Source organism: Lepidochelys olivacea (genome assembly GCF_965140295.1).
Source record: "Lepidochelys olivacea isolate rLepOli2 genome assembly, chromosome: 8".
Classification (NCBI taxonomy): Eukaryota; Metazoa; Chordata; order Testudines; family Cheloniidae; genus Lepidochelys; species Lepidochelys olivacea.
In genome coordinates, this window is record NC_140418.1 from 70,812,644 (window position 1) to 70,836,839 (window position 24,196).

The following is a 24,196-nucleotide window of genomic DNA, read 5'->3' on the forward strand; positions in this document are numbered from 1 at the left end:
AGTGGGTATTGCAGGACAGGAATAGGATTAAAAATGTTGTCCCAGGCAGCGCTCTACTTGGCAACGGATTGCCCGTTATTTTAGTTTCTTCTGGATTTAATACAATACCACTATTAAGAAAGCTTTTCATGAAAATTTTGCAGTACAAGGACAAATAAGCTGTTACAGGTATGCAGGAATGAAAAGGGTAAAATATTCACACAATTTACCTACAATTGGTATTTGTCTGTTGAATCAAATTACATTCAAAGCACTAAGGAACCCAAAAACTTGACAGGAAGTAAGAAAGCAATATTAAGACTACAATATGTTCAGCAGGCTACAAGACACATTACAGAATTCATATAGATTGTATATGGTTTAAATTGATGTCAAAGACCATCTTAAAAAATTCATTAAAATATTGATTTATTAACAATATATTTACACATTTTCCAGCGCTCCATCAACCACGGTGCATGTTCAAAGTTAAAAAACCAGTAAGCAGTAACCACAAAATGAAAACATTTTAAACTATATTTTATACACAATTTATACAAAGGAATACTTGTTTAAATAATACAACTGGACACAAAAATATACATTTTTAGAGAAATTCACATCAGTAACTGTATAAAGCTCTCTCCTGAACTAGGGTCCTGAAAATTTAGGACTAAAACATTAGCTCTGTAAAAGTAAAAAGTTACTAGCCAGTCCTGAAAGGCCACTATATAGCACACGGACATTCTCAAGGCTATCAGCTTATATTTCAGTTTGTGTATTCAAGTTTTGAGGTCCTTATGATTACGCAAACATCAGAAATATAGTGGTATAAACAAACTGTATTTGAGAAAACAGTTTTAGAGCCAATATTAAAATCTTTAGGCTCAAAAGACCCCCTAAATTTAAATACTGTTTGATACTATCTTGTACTCCAAAAATTAGGAAGAATTAGACTAATGCACTTAAACAAAGAACTTTTATTGTTCAGCAAGCGTGCTCACCACATGATTTTGTATTAGTAGAAACTTAATAAAACCTCCCATACAGTGTTTTTAAAATGAAACCAATTCACCTTTTCCTTACTTGAGTGCATTTACGTTAAGGCTTTGTACCATCTGACCCAAAATTTTACAACATAAAATGAATGGGTCCACAAATATGCTAGTATGTCTCATTGAGACTTAGCATGAAGAGAATTAAAGCTTTACACCTTAAGGAAATGGACACAGGGACACATGCTGATACCTTGAATATGTTTTCCTTTTTGTCTCAGAACCAGGATGAAAAGGTTAATTATATTAATAGTATGAGACCAGTGTTTAGTCTGTTCTTTTTAAAAGCAAGTTAATTTAATTGTAACATCTTTGGAGAAATTTCCAGTTCTGTGTCTGTAGTTCCTACAAATTTCATGCAGAAAGATACATTTCTGAAGAGAACGTTAAGAAATTACATTTTTTATGTAAATGGAATGTATCCAGAACTGGAAACAAGACCTATGAAATATAAAAACGTTTTTCTGGATTTTGTCGTCATCATACATTTGTGTCTTGCAGTAAAGGTTCTTTGGCCTCACCAGGGGCCTGTGGACTGTGTGGATGACCATGACTGCCACTGTGTTTTTTCCAATTGCTGGACCGTACATTTAGATTGGTGTGTTCAGGAATAAACAAGGCAACAAGCAAAGCCAGCAGCACAGAGCATGCTCCAAACAAGAATGGGGGTCCAGGAATTATGGAGTTCTGAAAATAACAAGAACATTTATTTTCTAGAGGAACAGTTAAGTAGATCCATAGTTCACAGACACTGGTTGTTTCACATCAGGCTCTGTACTTAAAAATATTTTACCATTTAATTAGTTTAGGGCAGAACACTCTTAATGAGCGGGCTATTTCAATACCCAGCCCTAGTAAACCTTATTCATAGATGAACAATAGTTATTTTCAAAGGTTGAGGGAGGAAATCCAGAAGAGGAGAAACTTGTTAGATGAGTTTCTCTTTGGGTGTTTTTTAAACTGCAGAATTCTCTTCTAACTTCACAGGAAACATGCTACTGCCTAATGTCTTACCTGCCAGAAATACAAACTTAGAGAATCATACAGCTGAACTGCTATTTCCAGCCAAGTAGTTAAAAACTCACTGTAGCTACCAGATGAAGTATAGGGTTGGTCTTCACCGCCCTGTTAACCTGAGGTATAACTCGCTTTGTCCCTAACCCAGCTCCTTTCAAACACACAAATCTCTAGCTTGCTGGTCCATCTGGGACTGGGAGTAGGTTGAAACACGAATGCTGCTGACACTGGAGACAGTAATCCAACATCAACTGCTAATCCATTCGCTCTGTGTAGCTCAAATATTGCATCAACAATGTGGTCACTCTCACTGGAACTAGGCTAGAGTGGAGAAACTTGAACTCACTGTTGCGGTGGAGACAAGCCCGAAGACAGAAAGTAATGTGCATAAGGTACTGAAATAAAAAGTTAACTGAACAGACTGCTCTTTCACCATGCAATTCTCAGATATGCGCAGCATTACAGCAAGTTATGAAGAGAATGAACTGTTAGCAACACTTGCTTCCCCACTCCTCTTTCACCTTTCCTGAGAGCGGGGTGTGTGTGTGTGTGAGAAAACAGGATTATCGAGATCTTAAATCAGTCCCCCCACAATTCAAATGTAGCTAACGGCTACGTTTAAACAAGCAAAGCCAAGGTATTTACTACTATTTAAAAAAAATAAAAACAGGACTGTGAATTAAACAGAAAATACAAAAGCAGAAGACACTCTCCTTCACCCTTAAATATATCCTGTTGTAGACATTACAATGGTACAGTGTTCACAGACCTAGACACCATAAGAAGTCATTTAACTATACAAAAGGGACTATGATCTAATTTGTGGTCCTTATTTTTCATCTCAGCCAGAAAGTTACTTTATGTCTGAATTTCATTCTATGGTCCTACTCTTTTCATTCATGCAATATGAGCATTAATACTTAAGTAAATTGAGTAAACCAATCCCCCTCTCCAGTCAAGTGTAAATAAAGGACAACAAGATCTTGAATCTTTGTCTTTCACCACACCATCAAAAAGACTGACTTGTAGGCTTATTTTGCAGCAGTAAGTTTTAGGTATTTATTTTTAAAAATAATATGCTATAGCTTGAAGGACCAGTCCTGGCACTCGCTTTCAAGGAATGAGGAAGTAGTGCATAGGCTGGTATCTATGACCACAATGGCAATTTCTGCCTCCTTGTAGGCAGAGGGCATATTGACAGGCCAGAATGTTTTGCAATGTCAAATAAAGAGGAGAATGTGCTACAAGGAAGTGGTAAGGCCCTGACAAGAAGCACGCCACAAGGAAGTATGAAAACAGCAAAGCATATTCAGCTTTTTAGTGTCCAGTCTAAATCACGTGTTTTAAAAATATTCACTAGACATAAGATATAATTCTGGGCACATTAATACCAGAAATAAATATTTACAAGTTAAAGAAAATTTAGAGAAAAGCAGAAGTTAACAGGCAAAAAAGAGACCAACATACAAGGAAAGAATCAAGAGATGTGTAACTTGGTCAGAAGACTGAGAATAGAAAGTGTTTAAAAACGTGAACCAATGGGGTTCTTTTTAGGGCAATCCAAAGGAGCAACGGGATTAATCAATCACTGGAAAATTTAGGCTCAATATCAAGAGGATTGTCTTAATTGCAAGAGTTATTAGACAGGTCAAGAGTCTCACAATAGAAGTGGTTTGAGAAGTCCCTTTGCTTGATTCATTTAAAGCTGGACTGACTAAAGCACTGTAGAATGTGCCACAGGGTACAGTCCTGAATTGGCAGCGAGATGAACTAGAGTATCCAATTTACTTCCCCCCCGCCCACCTTCCCAAGGTCCAGGACAGAGGTTCTCAAACTGTGGTCCACAGATCACCAGTGGTCCGCAAGCTCTATTCATGTGGTGTGCATAGTTCCCTCTAAGATGAGTGCCTGGGCTGCTCCACACGAGAGAATGAAGGGCCACCCACCTAATTAGTGGAGCTGCAAAGGCATGGCTCCCTAATTAGGTGCCTGGAGAAGACGCACATGTAAGGCAAGGTGGTGGCCTTGGGGAGGAATAGGTGGTATGTGGGAGGGGGCAGTGGGTGAGAAGTGGGGGAGAATTTGGGACATGTAGGGCTGCGATGGCCAGAAAAAAAAAAAAAGAGGAGGTGACTTCCCCCAGTTCCAGGGCTGCCATGGCAGGAAGAGACCCTCCCCCACCCCTCCTTCCGAGCCCCAGCTTGGGGTCTGCTGCGACAGGAGAGAGAGGGCATATTCATCACATTAGAAAGGTAAGACTACGGATATTAAAATACGAGTGGTGTGCTTTTATTTGTAGAACAAAAAAACCCTTAAAACTATAAAGTTTTTTATATAGCACTTTTATCCAAAGTGCTTTACAACAACAGTTAGCTAATGGTGCAAACATTTGGAAACATCACTAAGTGGTCCGCTGAGACCCTCAGCAATTTGCAAGTGGTCTGTGGAAAAAAAAAGTTTGAGAACCACTGGTCTAGGATTGATCTTTGCTGCATTTCTTGTAATTTATAAATAAATAGGAATAATACCTGTTGTGAATGGTGTTGTGTGGCCACGTTACCTCCCAACTCAGTTTCAGTCATTGGGAGTTCATTCAATTCTACATGGAATATGTAGAATATAAAACCATAAAGTGCTGGTCCCAAACCATTACACAATCCTCGAATTCCTGTTATCATCCCTTGAACAACACCTAAAGAAAAAGGCATTCCATGAAATTAAATGTGTATACAATGAAGACTGTTTAAAATGCTTTTTGGCAATTGTCTAACATGCAATGGGGCCTGATTCACTTTTTCCCTACACTGGTGTAAACTAGGAGTAACTTCACTAAAATCAATTGGGATACACCACTTTAAGGCTGATGTGAGGAGAATCATGCCTACACCAGAACCAAAAAAAAATGAGGAACATTGGGCAAGACAAACTTTGTTTTAGACAGAACACAGCATTTCCTATGCCATTCTGACCAAAAGGCTGTCAAATCTGGTATGCTGTCTCTGACAGCTATCTATGCCTCATGGTTCAGAGAAAAGCAAAAATATATTACTGGGGCTCCTAAACACTACAGTAATAATAAATAAATGCACCTGAAGAATTGAGTAAATCCATGCACAGTGGGAAAGAACTGAAACATGATCAGCTGACGTACTGAATCAAGAGAAGTAGTGATGTAGTATTATGCTACCTTCAATGAATGGGTTTTCCCTATGCTAGAGACTCTCACTATTCTCATCTGTCTTGTTTGAGCAGTATAACCCAACCACCTCCAAACAGTCCACAGGCCTTTGACAACTGCGTATCACTTTTGAGAACTACCACTCTTCTACAGTGAAGTTAAAACTAGACTAATGTTTCTCATTTACATTAACATACTACTATGCTGGCTAATTTGTCCTGCAAAACTAGCATGGAGGTTGAGGATAACCCTTGAGTACCAGTAAGACAGCATTGATCCATCTGGTGGTAAGGAGATCAGAATATCCCTAGTTTGAATATTCCTTATAATTATCAACACCACCACCACTTATAAAACATACCCTGTTGATCAGCATCAGCAGTTCGTGAAACTAGTGCACTTACTGCTGGGAACGTAATACTAGACATTGCTGCAACAGCCCCTGCTGCCCACATCATCCTGAAAAACATAGAAGTGTTAAGAGAAAGAATCAAGATAAGAATTCTGAATTTCTACCTTCCATATACCTCATTACAAAGTTTAGAATGAACTGCACACACTACCCCATGCAATAGTGAAGTCACAAGTTAATCATCATTGCTGGATTTCATACCTACCAATTATTCTGAGTTTAACAAATGGTGTAAAATCATTTAAGAGATGATCAGAAAAATCCCTAATCCTTGCAAAATCCTGACACTTGCTGGGAAGCACTGATCATGTATTTTGATCACCTCTTCTTAATTTGGGAGGAGAGTTAACATCCAAATGGCTATCTTAACTTAGTTTTCCCCATTAGGTCACTGGTACATTAGCACATGTAAAGGGTGCAATGGGGGGGGGGGGGGGGAAGTGCTCTGATGTAAGCTGACATCTTGACAAGTCAATGCACTCTACTACAAGCAACACGACCAAAAATAAAATAAATAATCAAGAAAATCTGACTGTTAGAGAAAAGAGGACAAAGCATTTTTCAATGTTGTTTAGTGTCCATTTCCTTTTAGATTAAAAATATCCATGAACAATTTTTGGTTTTAAGAATATTGGTACGAGAGATTGACATTGTTTAGGTCAATCATACAGTACAATACCAAATTCTTGGTTTGGGATGGTTCACCAGACAGTAGTGATTTCTTTGACTTCACCAAGTACAAACCAATTACATCTTTAAAAAGAAGAAGAAAAAAAAAGGTTCCAGCTTAAGAGGAGACAAAGGACGTGTTGCCTGTAACCTCTCATGTAAATCTGATGCATGTAAAAAAAAAAAACACAATGTTGTGAATGTTTCTTTATTAAGTAGTAAATAACAATTTAAAATCTTAATATGTCAGTTCATTAATTCAACTAAAACGAAACGTACGTACCAAGGCTCCGAGCCAAAACCATACCATGCAAGCTGTAATATTTGAAATCCCAGACCCAGTAAGATGGTGTTTTTATTTCCAATGGACCGCATAAGTAAACTCAAAACTACTGTCTGATGGGAAAAAGAATGTAATTTTAATTGTGAATAATCAGGCTATACAGCAATACATATAAACAGTTCACTAGTTTTGACAGAAGCAAAGTAAAGTTATGTGATGTAGTATTTTCTAGACAGAGATTGAAACACGTAATAATGGAGAGAGAGATGTGAAGAGATTGTTACCTCGCTCTTGACATGCAACAATTTAGATTTCCCTTGAGAAATCCATACACTGGGGATATATTATTTAACCTGCCCTGATGGCTTAAACAAGCTATTTTTCAACCCAAACTAAGCTTAAGGAGAAGACTGAATCAACTTCTAAGAGGTTTGGGAGTGTGACTATGGAAGAAATAAATTAAGGTTAAGGCACTAGACTAGAATTCATGATGTGGATTATATTCCCAGCTCTGACAGATTTAAGGTAGTCTCAATGTCTGTGCATCACAGTTCTTCCACAAAATGGTGATATTTTTCTACTTCCCAGGATTTGAGAATGAATTGTTTATGAAATGGTCAGATAATAGGTGATGGAAAAAAAGGAAGCCATATAAAATCGGATCGGAATTCAAAGCATCTTTCCTTTTCTATTCTAACCTCCTGAAATCAGATAGACTGGGTCCTGGAATTACAGTTACAGGGATTGTCATAATACTTCGCTCTCACTTGAACCCATTACATCAGTGAAATTTATAGATTAATATTCACCTGTGCAATAATGGACAGAATCCCAAGAACTGCTATAAATGCTGCAACGCTTTCAGGTGAAAATCCCATTATCTACATTAGAGAAGAAGTAATTTGATCATTAAACTTCAAATGTACATTGACACGTCTTTCATGTTTTGTGACATCAGTGGAAAGAATAAATGGAGTAGCCAGAAAAAAGCTTAATCTGAAATAGAAGATGACATCCCCGATTTTATTCGATCCCATAATCATTCAAACCAACATTTTACTCTTGCATAAAATAAAGAGAAAGATCTAGTGCGGGACAGAAAATAACTTCTACCATTGAGTATGGAACTTGAAAGAAAATCGACCCCATACTGTAAGACTAAAAATAGTTTATCAGCTAATGAAAGCTAATTTTAACCACTGCAATGTACTGGAACTTGTACTTCAAGGAATAATGCAAATTATTAAGAAACATGAGAAATATTTTGAAAACAGATTCGTCTCTTTATTAATTATCACAGTAACTAAAAGCCACTGTCAGCCATCAATCATATTGACTACTCATATATTGCTAAAGTAATGTAACAAGTGCAAAGAAAACGCCCTTCTATAAATTTAATTTCTTCATATGCAAATTCTTACCTGTCTGAGGTATAGGAAGAAGCTGGAATATTGACCTGCCTCCGGGAGGTAGGAAAGAAAGACTGTTATGCAGATTAGAAGCACTATGGAATCTTGACCCACTTTCTTTAGTGACTAGGACAAAAAAGACACAGCTGTAAAGTCAACAACAGAAAACATCTACTCTTCATCATTCATAACCAACGACTCACAAAATTTACACGGAAAGAGGCAGATACCTTTAATGCATACAGCACTGTTAAAACGTGTCTTTCAGCACTTACTAATCAGCATTTGCTAATCAGCAATTTGAAGTTACTCACACCCTTCCCCAATAAACCTAGGAACTCCTCAAACAATTTTTTAAAAACCCAAATCGAGATAAATTACTATCAGTCCCATTCCTGACTCAAAAGCAGTACAAATCCAAATCTGCATATATCAAGCTACCACTCCATACTTAAACATTTAAATAGCTTACTGCAAAGGGGTCAGCCTGTTCCCAAGAAATGGGTGCTCCCCATGATGCTGGCCTCATCTTCTCGGGCAGTGATTCCGGTACAGCAACAAGAATAAAACAAATGTCCAACAAAGCTATAGCTGTAGCTAGGACCACTACCAAGCTATTTCCATAGACTCGACCAAGGTAGGCACCAATAGCTGGGCTGGTAACTAAACTTGCTGCAAAAGTTGCTGAAACCTGTAACAGACAAAAGTCAGTATGAGAACATTTTCCAGGAAGGAAGTTCAAACGTATCCACTCTTTCTCTAACTTCACTTTCAGCACCTTGAATACTTCCAGAAACTCAGCTACAAATCACCCTAATAAGGTGGACAAGTTCTGAACTAATGCAGTTATTTTCTCTGGCATTGCAGCAGCAACCACAGATTTCAGACATCTGAAGTTTTTAATGAAAAAATTTTGGTTAAGCAGGGCAGCACTGTATAGCTTTAAGACTGTGTCAAATTTGTGAAGTTTAATTGGACATATCGAGGTCTGATAAAGGGGGAGACTCAGTATAACATTTTCTTTTGGGGGTGGTAGAAGAAACTATACTTATTTGCACAACATCCGCAGCTCTTAATAAAATCAAAGAATTTACATTGTATAATAAAAGCTGCATATGCAAACAAAATGGAAAATAGCACCATCCTGCCAACATCTCACACTGACCCAAGAAAGGGGGAAATAGAAAAGAATGGAGAGAAAAGATTATACAATGGCCATTTTAAATTTAAGCTGACAACAAGACATTCAACAGGAGATGCAGAATTGGATGATAGGACCAAGTTTCCATTTGGAACAGTGTTTTTAAAAAACTGAGTGGCCAAAATAAGAGTTTATAATGGCAAAGATATCAACTTTGAAAAGCTTGTGTCTCCTGCAGCAATATGACAAAGCTTTATTAAGAGAACTCTAGTTGTTGAGCCTCACAAGGCTTAAAGGTACAGAGAAATTAAGTACATACCAGCCCATAGGCCATGCTTCTTTCATGTTCTTGGGTTATATCTGCTACATAAGCAAACACCACGGAGAAAGTCACTGCAAAAACCCCAGAAACAGAGATAACAGCAAAGTACCACCTGGGGACAAAAAGGAATCAGAAAAAATAACAGCTCAGTGGAGCTAAAATGTAATTTGTAGTGATTCACAAACTTCTGAAACACATCCAGACAGATTAAAGTATCTATGATTGTCCAACGTATTCCTGACAAGTAATTTAAATATTTATAAAGTCAGTATGAATGTGTCTTTATTTGGTTATGTAATCTCTCCAGTGTGCACTGAGGGTACAACATAATTACTTGCCATTCTACAAAAAAAGGCTTTGTAGGTTAAATTAGGATAGTTCATTACAGATTGTTCAACATTAGCCTTAGCCCTGAGTCCACAGACTGGCAATTATTTCACTCAAAATGCATGTTGCAACATATAAACTGTTAAACAAATAGCCTATCACCCAGGCATAGGGATCAAAATGGGGAGACCACAAAAGACTAGATAGCAAACTGAATTAGCCTGATACAATATGAACAGTTGACTCTCAGACCTCTATTAGTTCTAAGACCTTGTCCTATCTTATTTCAGATTTATCTGCAGGAGCAGTACAAAATTTGAGACAATTGTGAACTAGCCATTGTCCTAGGGACATTAGACTCATGAATGGAGGTGTACTAACAGAACACTAAAATTCCAGCTACACAAAATTTGCTAGATTCAAATATTTGATAAGCACAACTATAATAAAGCTGCAGCTACTTTTTCAGTAGCAGTTTTAATATTACACACTAGTGCTTAAGGTATATGCTAGTTCTGAAGAATATTTTCAATTCTTAGTGACTATATACTTAGTACTGAAATGATTTTGCTGAAAATTTCAGCCAAATAAAGATATGCAAGGATTAGAGAGACATTTAAGGTACTGGGAAATATACTGTATAAAATTATTCTCAACTATTAAGTTATTTACCCCCAAAAGGCTTAAAAGTACAATACAGCCACTCACAGGCCATATATCTTTCAAGTTCTTGGGCTCTCTCCGCTACATAAGCAAACACCACTAAAAAGTCACAAGTCACTCCAGTACTAATGTACTAGGCTTAGAAGGAAGCATGGAGCTAACAGACTGGAGATACAAAATTCTAAGCCTGGCTTTGAGGCGTTCAGCAAGTCACTTTACCCTGTCTCAGTTTCCCCAACTCTGCAATGGACTGGTACTTCCACACCTACCTCACAGACGTGTGCTAAGAAGTAAACAACTTCTGGTACATTAACTGGAACACAAGTGCTATTATAAATGCTACATGTTCTTGCTGTATGTAATTAATAACACACTAAAGACAAAGCCATAAATAACTATGCTTGCTACTAACCATGGGCTGATCTTCATCAATGGAATTGGTGCACAAGTGAAAAATACTGTTAACAGTAAGAAGGACTTTCGTCCCCAAACATCAGATAGAGCACCTATGAGAGGGGCACTGAGAAACGATAACAAGCCCTGAAAAGTAAAAACAAATTTTAAATAAAAATCAAGAAATGAAAGAAAATACAATAGTTGAAAGATTGTTAGAAACTGACTGATTTTGTTTTGCAGATTAATGATAAATGTTGGCTATATGGAACAATGTGTCAAGCAATATCTTCTATGAGTATCCTTCATCCCCCTTTTCCACTCAGCAGCAGTTACCTACAATTTGAATTTTACTAACCCACAGAAACCCAAAATGTGAATCCAAATGCAGTCAACACACAGCTTAATAAAATGCATTTTACATTTTTATATGCTGTATTTAGGAGAGAGAACATTTTTCAACACACTGAGGACATGTGGTCTAACAATCAGAGCAAAGGACTGGGTGTCAGATATCTCGGATTCTTACGTGCTGTGACACCCACTGATTGTGTGATCTTGGGCTACTCAACTGGCCTATTTATTCCTCAGTCAAACCAAGTACAAATTTTAGCAAAAGCAAGACCTTATTCAAATAAAGTGCTGCATTTGAGCTCTCCTTGGTAAATTTACCCTCACATTTTATTCACAGCTTGAAAGCTATATTGGAAGGCTCTCCTTATTCCACTTAATAAAGCACCAGCACTTATGTACGTACCCTTTATTCATTTTAAATTGTACTCTCACTTATTGATTTAGACTGAATTTTCATTCTACCTACCTTTACTCCTTGGATTAGGCCATTCATTAGAAATGTATGCTTTGGGAAGGTTTCATGTAACACCTATAGAAGAATTATGTACATTACATATGGCATTATCCATATTTCACAACACTAAATATGAATACAGACTCAAGGATTAATATGAGGCATATTATGCCAACAATTTTAATATAAATTACAGTAAAATTCACAATGAAATTAATAAATTCAACATCAATAATCTCATTGTTAAATAGTGCACTACAGACATTTATATAGTAGACTACACAGTTTCTAATAGTAAATTATGCTATGCTTCTTACTTTCCAGAAATAAAGGCACCAGTAGATAAGCTACAATGTTAGCACTACAGCTCAGGTTAGTAAAATAAGGAAAGAACGTTCTTCAAAATCAGTGTATTTTCTTCATTTTACCACACAAGACTGACCAAAATTTCATTAAGTTTGATAAAAGTATCATTCCTACTTCAATGAAGACAGAATACTATTGTAGGATTTCCTTATTTAAGGAAAAATACACATTATTAGGACACGCCTTACTTATGTGACGGACTGGTTCAGACACCAAATACACACTACTTTTCACAAAGGTCATTTTGCTTAAAAGGATTTCAATATCATGTAACACAAAACCAGTACCACAACACCACAGATAGATACTGAATGGTGAACATATGTACTGCTCAGATGGTTTGAATACACTGTTTTTTGCATACTAAAGCCTCATCTACACCTACAAATTATATCAATCTAGGTACAGCACTCAGAGCTGTGCAAATTTTGTGCCCTGTGTAACATAATTAGGTCAGCCTGCCTACATGTACAATGGGCATTAGGTCAACTGATGTGTTTACAAGATAAAAACATTAGATTATGAGTGCTTGACTCTTAAACCTTGTCTACAAGGCAAAGAAGTTTTTGCCTATAGATTTCAACACCATAGCCATATAACAAAAACACCCCAAACCATCACTTCCTAAACCAGAGCTATGCTGGCAAAACTTTTAAGTTTAACCTTAATCTCTGTAAACCACTGTGCACAATTATGGCATATAAACAAGAACAAAAGTTAAAAATCTCCTTTCCTTATATTGCAGATTATCAGGATACAATATCTGTCCATAGACTTCAGTCGTGGTATCACACTTTATTTCAGAGAAGTTAAATCATATCACTGACTGCAGAATAAATGAATTACTTAGGCAGGAGTGAAAACATGTTTACAAAAGAGAAAGTTTCTGCTTGCCATCACCTTGTTAATTACCAAAGGTTAAAAAGACAGTACAGAAAAATACATAATATTTAATGAGTTATATTTAAAGAATGGCCAGGTGCAGTAATGATCCTTTAAGATCAAAGTCACAAAGTTCTTAAAATTGGGACTGGAATCCCATGCATTCCTAGATCCTACTCCTGTGCTCAAGACAGACCTCTGTCTGTGGGGGTAACAGGAAAGGAAGGTTTGAGGGTTTTTTAAAGTATTTCTTCTCAAAAGTGTGTGCAATTAGCACAGATTACATATGTTGATATGTGACTAATATCAACAAGCCCAACTCTGATCTACATGGATTGTTTAATCTTGACCACATTTGGTAACATAACACACGAGATGCTCTTCCAAGTGTGAAGTTCAGGCCAGCTCAATTCCACCCAAACTTTATTTTCAAGTTTAATGCTCTGATAATACCGCAATGAACTGAATATTTTAGCTTTTTTTTTTTTTTCTTTCTTTTTTTTTTTTAAACTTTTCAAGCAATACAGAAGAAGTTCATTAACCATATCACTTACCACCAAAGTAGGTGCTGTCAAAAGTCCCCAAGCAAAAAACTCCAAAAAAATCACTATGACAGCATGGTAGACACTAGGCGAACCTATTCCTTGAGGCTAAAACACAAAAACAAAAAAGTTGTTACTACAGAATATTTTAAAAGTTGCTTTATTAATAAGAAAGTTGTTTGAATGTTGGTTTATAAGCAAGAAATTGTAAGATGAAGTATGGCTCAAAACAAGCTGTTTCAGGAATCTGAATAATTGTCTTGTGTAAGCTCTGATACAGTGAAACTCCACTGAGGGGTAAAGCACAATGAATGACTGGAAGTGTCTTAAAACACAGCACTGTATGATCCCTCACTCTCTCAGATTTTGGGAGACAGACCAGTCCTCACTTACAGACAGCCCCCCAACCTGAAGCAAATACTCTCCAGCAACCACACACCACACAACAAAAAACACTAACCCAGGAACCTATCCTTGCAACAAAAGGCCAATGCCAACTCTGTCCACATATTTATTCAAGTGACACCATCATAGGACCTAATCACATTAGCCATGCCATCAGGGGCTCATTCACCTGCACATCTACCAATGTGATATATGCCATCATGTGCCAGCAATGCCCCTCTACCATGTACATTGGCCAAACCGGACAGCCTCTACGTAAAAGAATAAATGGGCACAAATCTGACATCAGGAATCCTAACATTCAAAAACCAGTAGGAGAACACTTCAACATCTCTGGCCACTCAGTAAAAGACTTAAGGGTGGCAATTCTGCAACAGAAAAGCTTCAAAAACAGACTCCAACAAGAAACTGCTGAGCTTGAATTAATATGCAAACTAGATACCATTAACTTGGGTTTGAATAGAGACTGGGAGTGGCTGGGTCACTACACATATTGAATCTATTTTCCTAAGTTAAGTATCCTCACACCTTCTTGTGAACTGTCTAAATGGGCCATCTTGATTATCACTACAAAAGCTTTTTTCCTCCTGCTGATAATAGCTCATCTTAATTAATTAGCCTCTTACTCCACCTTTTTGTGTTCTCTGTATGTATCTATCTATATGTTTCATTCTATGCATCCGATGAAGTGGGCTGTAGCCCACAAAAGCTTATGCTCAAATAAATTGGTTAGTCTCCAAGGTGCCACAAGTACTCCTGTTCTTTCTACATAAGCGGCAAAGAGTCCTGTGGCAGCTTACAGACTAACAGACGTACTGAAGCATAAGCTTTCGTGCATGCATCTGACGAAGTGGGTATTCACCTCCGGAAAGTTTATGCTCCAATATGTCTGTTAGTCTATAAGGTGCCACAGGACTCTCTACCGCTTTTACAGATCCAGGCTAACACGGCTACCCCTCTGATACTTTTTACCCAAATGGACTTCTTTTGACTTTAAAAAAAAACAAAAAAAACACTCTGCCTCAACACATACTCTTTCAACCCTCAAGGGAGACTGGAGAATGAAGAGGCAATGCTCAGCCCTGAATTAGATTTGGTTTACTATGTTCATATGACTAAATGCAAACAGACAAAGATTTGGATTTAACAGTGCTCAAATCTTCTGAGCTGTTCTTGCAAAATTTCTGCCATCTTGAGATTTCTGCCACTCTAATTCAGCTATTCTTATAAGATTTTGGCTACATCCAAGCCAGAAAAATAAAGTTTCTGGTTTTGCATCAAGTGACTTGTAACCAAAGCTATAGGAGTAGGTCTAAATACAGCTACTGGAATTGGTAAACTGCACCCACCACCCATTGAATTTGAACAGATTTGGAAAAAAGCTTGTTGTTTCAACCCATCTCTAATAAAAGCTTTATATTCTGTAATGTTTAGTTTCAGAATATGTTTCAGAATACTTTTAGTACCATGGTTACTTCTGCCCTTTTCTTCTTCCTTCCCTAGTTACCACACACATGTCCAGCATATTCATGAATATTCTTTTGCTACACTTTTCTGTTTTCCAATGAGTAGAGATGACTTTAAAATTTTTAAAGAGGCCAGAGAACAGCTTGAACTCACAGCACTACCCTTGCCTGCAGGAGCTCCTCTAGGTTTCACTCCCACCCCAACCTGACTACAGTACAGGATCCAAACAGTAAACTTCTGTAAGTACCACGGGCAACAAATACTCTTTTTCCCTCCCAGGCTACGGATCAGCATCAGACTCGCTCCTGCACAATGGAGCCTCCCTCTCAGCTGCTATCTCTGGTTCCTCACTGTACCAGGGAGTACAGAAACAGTTGGTGGGGTGGGAGTAGGAGAAGTAGATACTGGCAGCTACTCAGCAGACACACCCACCTTACAACCCCAAGAGTCAGAGGTCAAGAGCTTTTCCAACATTTCTATGGGCAAGGCATGAAGAAATAACAGTGTCTCTACCCCACTGACACCTAATCTTGGGCAGGTGAGAGCAGGTCAAGGAAATGAATCAGAGACTCCACTGAAGAGCTTCACTGCTTACAACAGTACATATTTTTAAAGAGATGGGGGAAGGTGACTACCCTTATCTGCCACTGCATTCAGCCATAAATCATTTAGCAGGATGTTTGTGCTAAAATGATCAGACATGAATTAGTGTCAAAATTTAAAATCATTAGGCTTAAGCAGTAACAGACAACTGAGTTGACAGAGAGGGAGCTAACTTCTCAGAATTACTGTATCTGCTTCTGTCTACTGAATGAAAAGGCAAAGTACATTTAGAATATTTTTGTTGTAACCCCAAGTACAAGAAAAATTTATAAAAATGTACGTTTTAAGATTCTGCAGAACCTTGACTGTCATGGGATTTGATTAATACATCAAGTAGGCCTGGAGTCTGAAAATGAATCACATAAAACACTGTATTAGTGTGCATCAACTAAGCATAAACAAACTAAAGGAGAAATCACTAAATGCATTTCAAAACAACATTTTTACATCTTCCACAACAGAGATGTATTTTAGCTACAAAAATTAAAGCCTAAAGACAAAAGTGTAGCTAAATACTCAAGTCAGAACTGGGATCTGACACTCATGGTAGAAGCAGATGTTTTGTCATTATCTATTCTGAGGATGGTAGTTGTGTTGGGACAGGCAACGCACTAGTTGAACTACAGAAACCCCATCTGCCAGGTCAGATAGGCATCTTTCTAGTCCAAGAGGATTTTGTATTATAGATCAAGCCAACGATAAAATGAACTTGTATGTGGATTATAGCTAGAAGAATACTTCTATTGATACAACACTGGAAAAACTCTAAAGCAAGGACAACTTCAAATGTACAATCATAAAAGCTGAGACTCCACTTGTTATTAATATAGTTTACAAACCAGAATAAGTTTCTAAGTGAATTACAAGAAAGAGCAGAACAATTCAAAGCTTTAACTCACCCTGTCAGACTCAAGTATCCTAGCTCAAATTTCCTTTCATCAATGGTCTGAGAAGAATGAGTATTGTACATATGACATGAATTGCAATAAATCAAAACAGGATGAATTAAGGAAAGGGTCTGAACTACTATTATTGCCTTCCTTTGGAGAGTCTACATCACAAGTATTTTACGAAATGTATTTTGTATTTCATTTGTTTTTGACTATGGCTATTTAACAAATTATACAAAGGAGGATAGCACTACGGTAAGATCTTTATCACACAGTTCTACAGGAAGTCTAATTGCAGTCACTGCTGTAAGCATCCTCTTAATTTAATGAGGACTGTGAGTTATAAGAATAATACATAGTGACATTACTGCCAAATCAGGTTTGAATGATGTTCTGATAGAGAGTACACAAGAAGCCACATTATTATTCCAAAAGACATTTCTACACATTGCCACCATACTCTAGTCTTTTTACAGAAAATGTTGCTGAAATTAATGGTGTAGGTACCTCTGCAACTTATTTAGGAAAATATACACCCCCATTCTCTGAAAAGAATTCTTGCAGAGAAAAGGACTGAGTTTCTTTGGGGCTAAAAAATTTCAAAATATAATGATTTTACCCCATAAGTGATTGATAAAAAATAATTTAAATTTATTGCTACTGAGCTGCAAATTAGGGAAATTCAAGGCCCTTTCAATTTACCTGTTCCCCAAAATATCATTCAGCATGTCAGGCAAGTGAGGAATTGGGGAGGATGAGAATAGAACAGAGGACCAATTTATGGTTTTTTTGTTTTTGTTTGTTTGTTTTTGTCTACAGTACGATCCATGCATCTAAACAGTTCTTGCTGCCATTATAAGTAACATAGTCTAGTATAACAGCATACAGCCTCAACAGGTCATTAACTCACAAAAAATAAAGTCTTAATATCCTTTCCCTACCTGGGTTTGAGAATAGGCAAATATTTGCACAAACAGATCACAAACCAATCTGTGTTGTCTAATGACTTCCCAAACAGTTGCAGGCCTGTTTTTTACTCTATGTTTCTGTACATTTGAACTCAATGTACTTTCAAATGGCCTTGCACTCAGCTTTTAATATTGGTAACTGACACTGAAGGCACTATTTTAGGTATAACTGGAAGATACATTAAATTTTCTCCTTATCCCCGGAGGCAGTCCATCCAAGTGGAAATTAGAGAATGGCACTTTTGTAACAACTCAATTTTTGTTTCCAAATAAGAAATTCTAATTTCACTAGTTGCATGAACTAGTGGAGCATAAAAAAAAAGTTACTCTGTCTGTATTCACTCACTATATTAATCCTGTAAAAAACATGTGCCTACATGTTTGTAATGCCATAAGTTTTTACTTTGTAAAGAAATGACAAACAGTATTATTGGTCTTTCACAGTAGATATTTATCAGTCAAATATGAACTTGCTTTGCCTCTGACCCTTAAGTAATCTAGGCAGTAGCTCAGGAGTCGGCAAACTTTCAGAAGTGGTGTGCTGAGACTTCATTTATTCACTAATTTAAGGTTGTGTGTACAAGTAATACATTTTAATGTTTTTAGAAGGTCTCTTTCTATAAGTCTATAATATATAACTAAACTATTGTATATAAAGTAAATAAGGTTTTTAAAATGTTTAAGAAGCTTAATTTAAAATTAAATTAAAATGCAGATCTTATCAGTTTAGTGTGATCCTTGCACTTGCTTTTCCTTCCTGAGTTTTCCAATGTCTGGCACGTATTTGCACTTGCTTTTCCTTCCTGAGTTTTCCAATGTCTGGCACGTATTTGCACTTGCTTTTCCTTCCTGAGTTTTCCAATGTCTGGCACGTATTTGGATACTTTAAGCTGCACACAGACTTCTGAGTGATCAGTTGTTAACCGGCTCCAAGAGGGACAGGGGACAGATTTCATGTGTGAAAACACATGTTCACACAGGTATATGGATCCAAATGCTGAAAGCATTGCAAATGCAATTTTCTTCAAACAGTTAAATTTCACTGGCAGGGACATCCAGCAAGTCAGAATAGAGGCCCCACGATCTCTCTCAGTAGCTTCAAGTGCATTCCTCAGATCTCCAAACTTTGATGCCCACAATTCTGAGCTTTTTAACTAAATGAGCTGCATTTTGAAATCTTCAACACCCATCCACTGAAATACAGACAAATCCAAGTCGCTTTCATTGAACTTTTCAGGTTTAATTAGAAAAGAAAAGATTGGCCCAAATCGCTGGAAATCTTGAAGTCTGTCAGAAAATTCTGATTCCAGTTCTTGCATGCACATTCTAATCTCAACATCAAACGAAGTGTGTTGTTCCACGTGGTGTGATAGTGATGTAAGCAGCAAATCAGGACTTAAAAATATTTCAGCAGTGGTGCTGGAACAATTTTTAAGGTGGGGGTGTTGAGCTGCGCCCTCTCTTGCCCCTGTCTGTACCCCTCACTGCCACAGGCTGGGGCCAGTGGGCCACAGCTGGGGACGGCTGCTGAGCTCTGGGCCAGCGGCAGGGACCCCAGGCTGGCAGCAGAGCCCCCAAGACGAGTAACCGCAACCTGGGGCTGGCAGCGAGCTGAGCAGGGCTGGCAGATGGAACCCCAGCTAGGAGATGGCCGGCAGCCAGTACCCCAGGCCAGCAGCTGAGCCCAGAACCAGGGCAATGTGAGTGCCACTGAAAATCAGCTTGTATGCCACCTTTGGCACGCACGCCATAGATTGCCTACCCCTGCAGTAGCTCATCAAGTTGATGAAGACAGTTCTTGGCTGTTTGTACAAAAGACCAGCAAACTGATGTTTTACCTTTATTTGAAGGACCTATCTTAAAGCAATAATATTTTTTCAAAATGCATTAAAATCATATCTAAACTACACGAGTAAAGCAAGACATACATTGTTACAGTTAGCTGGACCAAGTTCTCTCTCTCCCATAACCGAACTATGCTGATTATAGATGTACATTTTAAAAGTATCTCTGGCAACTTCATTCAATCACTAAGTATTCCAAGTTCTGTTAGATAAAATACTTAATAACTATTTATTGGGAAACATTTTATCACACTTCCAGTGAACTTGAAAACCTTACAGTACTACTTTGATACAGAAGTTTGTCTCACACTTACCCACCTATTCTTTTTCAGAATATGGAAGCCGAAGGAGACAGAACAAAGACCAAAGGATCCCATGATGGCGATGCACACACTGTATGGGTAAAGCACATCACAGATGGGCTTTTCACCAACAGCAGAACCACATCCTACTTCTTATACTCAGAACTCCCTGCTCTATTCTACAATGGTTTACAGTCTGCCATCATCCTAGGCTATTGTGAAACCAACTGCTACCTGAAAATGCACAGCAGTTTTCTAGCTGGTATTTCCTTTCAAGATTAAGAGTTTAAATATTATCTAATCCATAAATATTGTAGACTTACACATATTTATACAGAATGGTAAATACATGGATTTAAGTAAAGTTACCTTCTATTGAGTCTTGACACAAATGCTCATTACTCATAAACTTACTACTTAGAGTAAAGGCAAATCACCATAGTAGGTATAGATTTAAGAAATACTTTTAAACTAACAAATGATGACCAAATGGATTCCAATAAGATAGGTTTCCTTACTATCAGGTGTTTCCCCTCTATCATGAAATAATGGCAAAAAACCCTGCACCAGCCCAGAATTCTTGATCCCACATGAGGCAGCAGCAAAGAACATAGTTTTAGTCCCACCCAAGGCTGCCAGACAGCCCCACCAGGGAAAAAGAGTCAGAGGCTCTTTGGGAACAAAGTTCCTATGCCCAGCCCATGTGCTACCTTCAGAACACAGCATGGACCCAGCTCTGGTAGAAAGCAACCAGAGGGAATGGAGACCAAGTTAGGCTTCAAGTCAAACTACACATCAGAGGCAGGAGCCCTTCATAGGGCAGCTTCTTCATCACACAGGTCCCAGGTAGCTCCACCGAGAGCAGGGCTTTTCAACCTTTTTTCTTGCTGAGCCACCACCCAACATGCTATAAAAATTCCATGGCCCACCTGTGCCACAACAACTGTTTTTCAGTAGATTAAAAGCTAGGGCCAGAGTTAGGGGGTAGCAAGCAGAGCAACAGCCTAGGGCCCCATACCACAGGCAGCCTCAGAAAATTAAGTTGCTCAGGATTTGGCTTCAGCCTGGGCAACAGTCTCAGGATTCAGCTTTCTGCCCTGGGCCACAGTGAGTCTAACACTGACCCTGCTCTCTGGTTTATTCTGGCAGACACCCTAAAACCCGGAGGCCCCAGACTCCTGGTTGAGAACTGCTGAGATAAAGGATCTCCCAGCAAGCTAGACAGCAGAGACAATGTAGCACTGCATGTGGCACTTCATTACCACATTAGCTAGAGTCAGACTTCTGTCCCAGGTTGACCTGTTTTAGGCATTGCCCTCAAGCCAGGGCCTACCATGCCAACTAGGGTTGCCAACTTGACATTTAAAAACCAGAACGCTTCAGTAGGCATACCAGAATCCCACCCCCCCGCCCGGACCCACCTCCATGCACTCCTCTTCCCCCAGGTCAGAAGAGAGACTCCTGTGGAGCTCAGCTAGAAGCTGGAGCTACCCGAGGCAGGTAGGAGGGAGCCCCAGGTGAGTAGGAGCTGACACAGGTGATGGCTGCGTACCTCCTCGCCTCCCTCACCCACAGTAACCAGACTTTGAAAGTCCGGTCAATAAATCTGACAAGACACTGTCGGGTTCCCTTACTGACCAGATTTTCCAGCTGAAGACTGGCAGCTGGCCACTCCTAATGCCAACCCCAGATTCCCTTGCAGACCTAACCAGAGAGATCCTCTGTGCACTCAGGCCTGAAAAGTGTCCCCCTCACTGTGCTGGGCTTTTCAATAGCCCTCCCCCGGTCTGGGGTCTAGCCAGACTAGCCTCACTTTGCTAGGTCCGCCCCTTCCCATGCCCAGCTCACGGAACCCCAACGCAACATGTCTCCTTCGGCTCCAGGCCAACCCCCAGGCCGCACTGCTCCAGCCTGGCCTCCCCATATCAATGGCCAGCCCCCTACATGCACCAGGGCCTCACCTCACCCCACGCTCCCTCCCCCTGCCTCACTGGGTCAACCCAGCGCCCCCGCACGCCTCCAGGCCAGCCCCTTCCCTCCAGCCAAGGCCTCAACGCGCCCCCGCACCTCAGCCGGACCCTTTCCGCCTACCTCTCCCCAGCTGCCGCCTCACTCCCCTCCGTACCACAACCAGCCCCCGTCACGCACCCCGAAGCTGGCGCAGGCCAGGGCAGGCCCCAACCCCCCGCAGGCCTCACCGTGCCGCCGTCCTTAATGATGATCTTCTTGGCCAGCATGATGCTGCGGTTCACGGCCCGTTTCTTCTTCTTCCCCCCCTGGGTCATTTTACCATCCTAGGGCCCCGGGGGGGGAATGTTGAGCGGCGCGGGGCCTTCGCTCCTCTGCTCCGAGCTCGCGCCGCCACCACTCACGTTCATTGAGCGCCCGCCGCCATCTTGGGGGACAGCACTGGTCACTCTCACATCACGCGATCCTCCGATTGGCTGCGCGGGGGCACGTGGGCACGGATACCCCGCCTCCTCACGAGCTGGAATGAGGCAGCCGGGCGGGAACGCCTGACGGCGGGTTGGGGGGCTCTCCCACACCGCCAGCCGCTGGAGTTTCCCAGCTCTGCGGTGCTCCCCGCCGGCGCCCCCCTCCTCCGCCGCCGCTTCCGGGCGGAAGGACGGCGCTCAGCCTCCGCAGGGCCTGCCTGTCGCTCTACGCCCAGGCGGGTTACAGCCCCCAAGCTGGGACCACAGAGGGTCCCTGTCACGGGCCCCCCCCCGAGGCACTGGGCCTGCGCCCTCCTGCAGCCCTACCGGCTCGGCTGTAGCCACACAGCTTGTTGCTAAAAGCAATGTAGTGTAGACAAACGCTGAGATTATGAGATTATCATAAACCGAAGGTGTTGGGCCAGCATAGCTCACAAACGCTGAAGTTTGTTGTCCCTCATCCTCACCACACCCATCAGCCAGGACCGACTAAAGCAGCTCCAGGGTCTTTAGTCTGTTTAAAAGAGTTGGCAAGGCCACAGTGGGGTGCTCCTTGTCCTGACAGTCATGACATGATATCCTTTCCCCCATAGGGCCAATCCAGGTTTCCACAAAGCTTGATTTGTGTGCAACAGGCAGGGAGTACTACTACACTTATTTGGGGACAGCATACAGGTGCATCACCCTACCCAAAGAAGAGCTCTGTGTAGCTCAAAAGCTTGTCTCACTCGCCAACACAAATTGGTCCAATTAAAAATACTGTATTTTCTCACCCACTTTGCCCCAGTACCACTTATGACAGCAGACTCCACCATCCATGGGGTAGAAGAGCAATGGAATAGTAATGGCAAAATAACATTAAAAAATGGGATTGAGACACCTATTAGGATGTTTAAGCAGAATAGGAAATATTCATAATAGGTTTGGATGCGTGGTTAAAGTTAATTAAACCCTTGTGTACAAATAGTTTTTCTACTAGTACAACTGTGTTAGTAAGGGGGGTGTATGATTTTTTAAAAAACCAGCAGAGTTATACTGGTACAACTCAAGGTGGATGCAGTTATGCCTATATTAATGGGCCTTAGGAGAAATCTAATAAGTTAGTGGCATAGCTTGAACTGACAATTTAAGTAAAAATAATACTAAAACATTGCAGGAAGTTGATTCTGATGTCACACAGAATCATAGATTAGGGTTGGAAGAGACCTCAGGAGGTCATCTAGTCCAACCCCCTGCTGAAAGCAGAACCAACCCCAACTAAATCATCCCAGCCAGAGCTTTGTCAAGCCAGGCCTTAAAAACCTCTAAGTATGGAGATTCCACCACCTCCCTAGGTAACCCACTCCAGTGCTTCACCACCCTCCTCGTGAACTAGTTTTTCCTAATATCCAACCTGGACCTCCCCCACTGCAACTTGAGACCATTGCTGCTTGTACTGTCATCTGCTACCACTGAGAACAGATTAGCTCATCCTTTTTGGAACCCTCCTTCAAGTAGTTGAAGACTGCTATCAAATCCCCCCTCACTCGTCTCTTCTGCAAACTAAATAAGCCCAGTTTCCTCAGCCTCTCCTCATAAGTCATGTGCCCCAGCCTCCTAATCATTTTTGTTGCCCTCCACTGAACTCTCTCCAATTTGTCCAGATCTTTTCTGTAGTGGGGGGGGGGGGGAGGGCCAAAACTGGACACAGACTCCAGATGTGGCCTCACCACTTCCAAATAGAGAAGAATAATCACTTCCTTCGATCTGGCAATGCTCCTATTAATACAGCCCAATATGTCATTGGCCTTCTTGGCAATGAGGGCACACTGCTGACTCATATCCAGCTTCTCATCC

General features: G+C 40.0%; 1 protein-coding gene across 4 annotated transcripts; it reads right to left on the minus strand.

The window, feature by feature from the left end:
• Positions 1 to 867: 867 nt before the first annotated feature.
• Positions 868 to 22,357, minus strand: MFSD14A (major facilitator superfamily domain containing 14A). Of its 4 annotated transcripts, none has more exons than XM_084637327.1 (13): positions 22,074 to 22,357; positions 19,938 to 20,016; positions 13,459 to 13,554; positions 11,669 to 11,731; positions 10,868 to 10,995; positions 9,463 to 9,577; positions 8,475 to 8,693; positions 8,015 to 8,128; positions 7,403 to 7,474; positions 6,594 to 6,706; positions 5,591 to 5,688; positions 4,580 to 4,743; positions 868 to 1,721 (listed from the first exon to the last, which is right to left on the minus strand). In XM_084637327.1, exons 1-13 carry the CDS (start codon positions 22,208 to 22,210, stop codon positions 1,515 to 1,517), a joined length of 1,605 nt encoding a protein of 534 aa, XP_084493453.1. In that variant the 5' UTR covers positions 22,211 to 22,357; the 3' UTR covers positions 868 to 1,514. The 4 variants fall into 4 exon arrangements, with proteins under 4 accessions (XP_084493453.1, XP_084493455.1, XP_084493454.1 ...); XM_084637329.1 differs by having other exon boundaries at positions 879 to 1,721; positions 22,124 to 22,355; XM_084637328.1 differs by lacking the exon at positions 19,938 to 20,016 and having other exon boundaries at positions 882 to 1,721; positions 22,124 to 22,356.
• Positions 22,358 to 24,196: the final 1,839 nt, after the last annotated feature.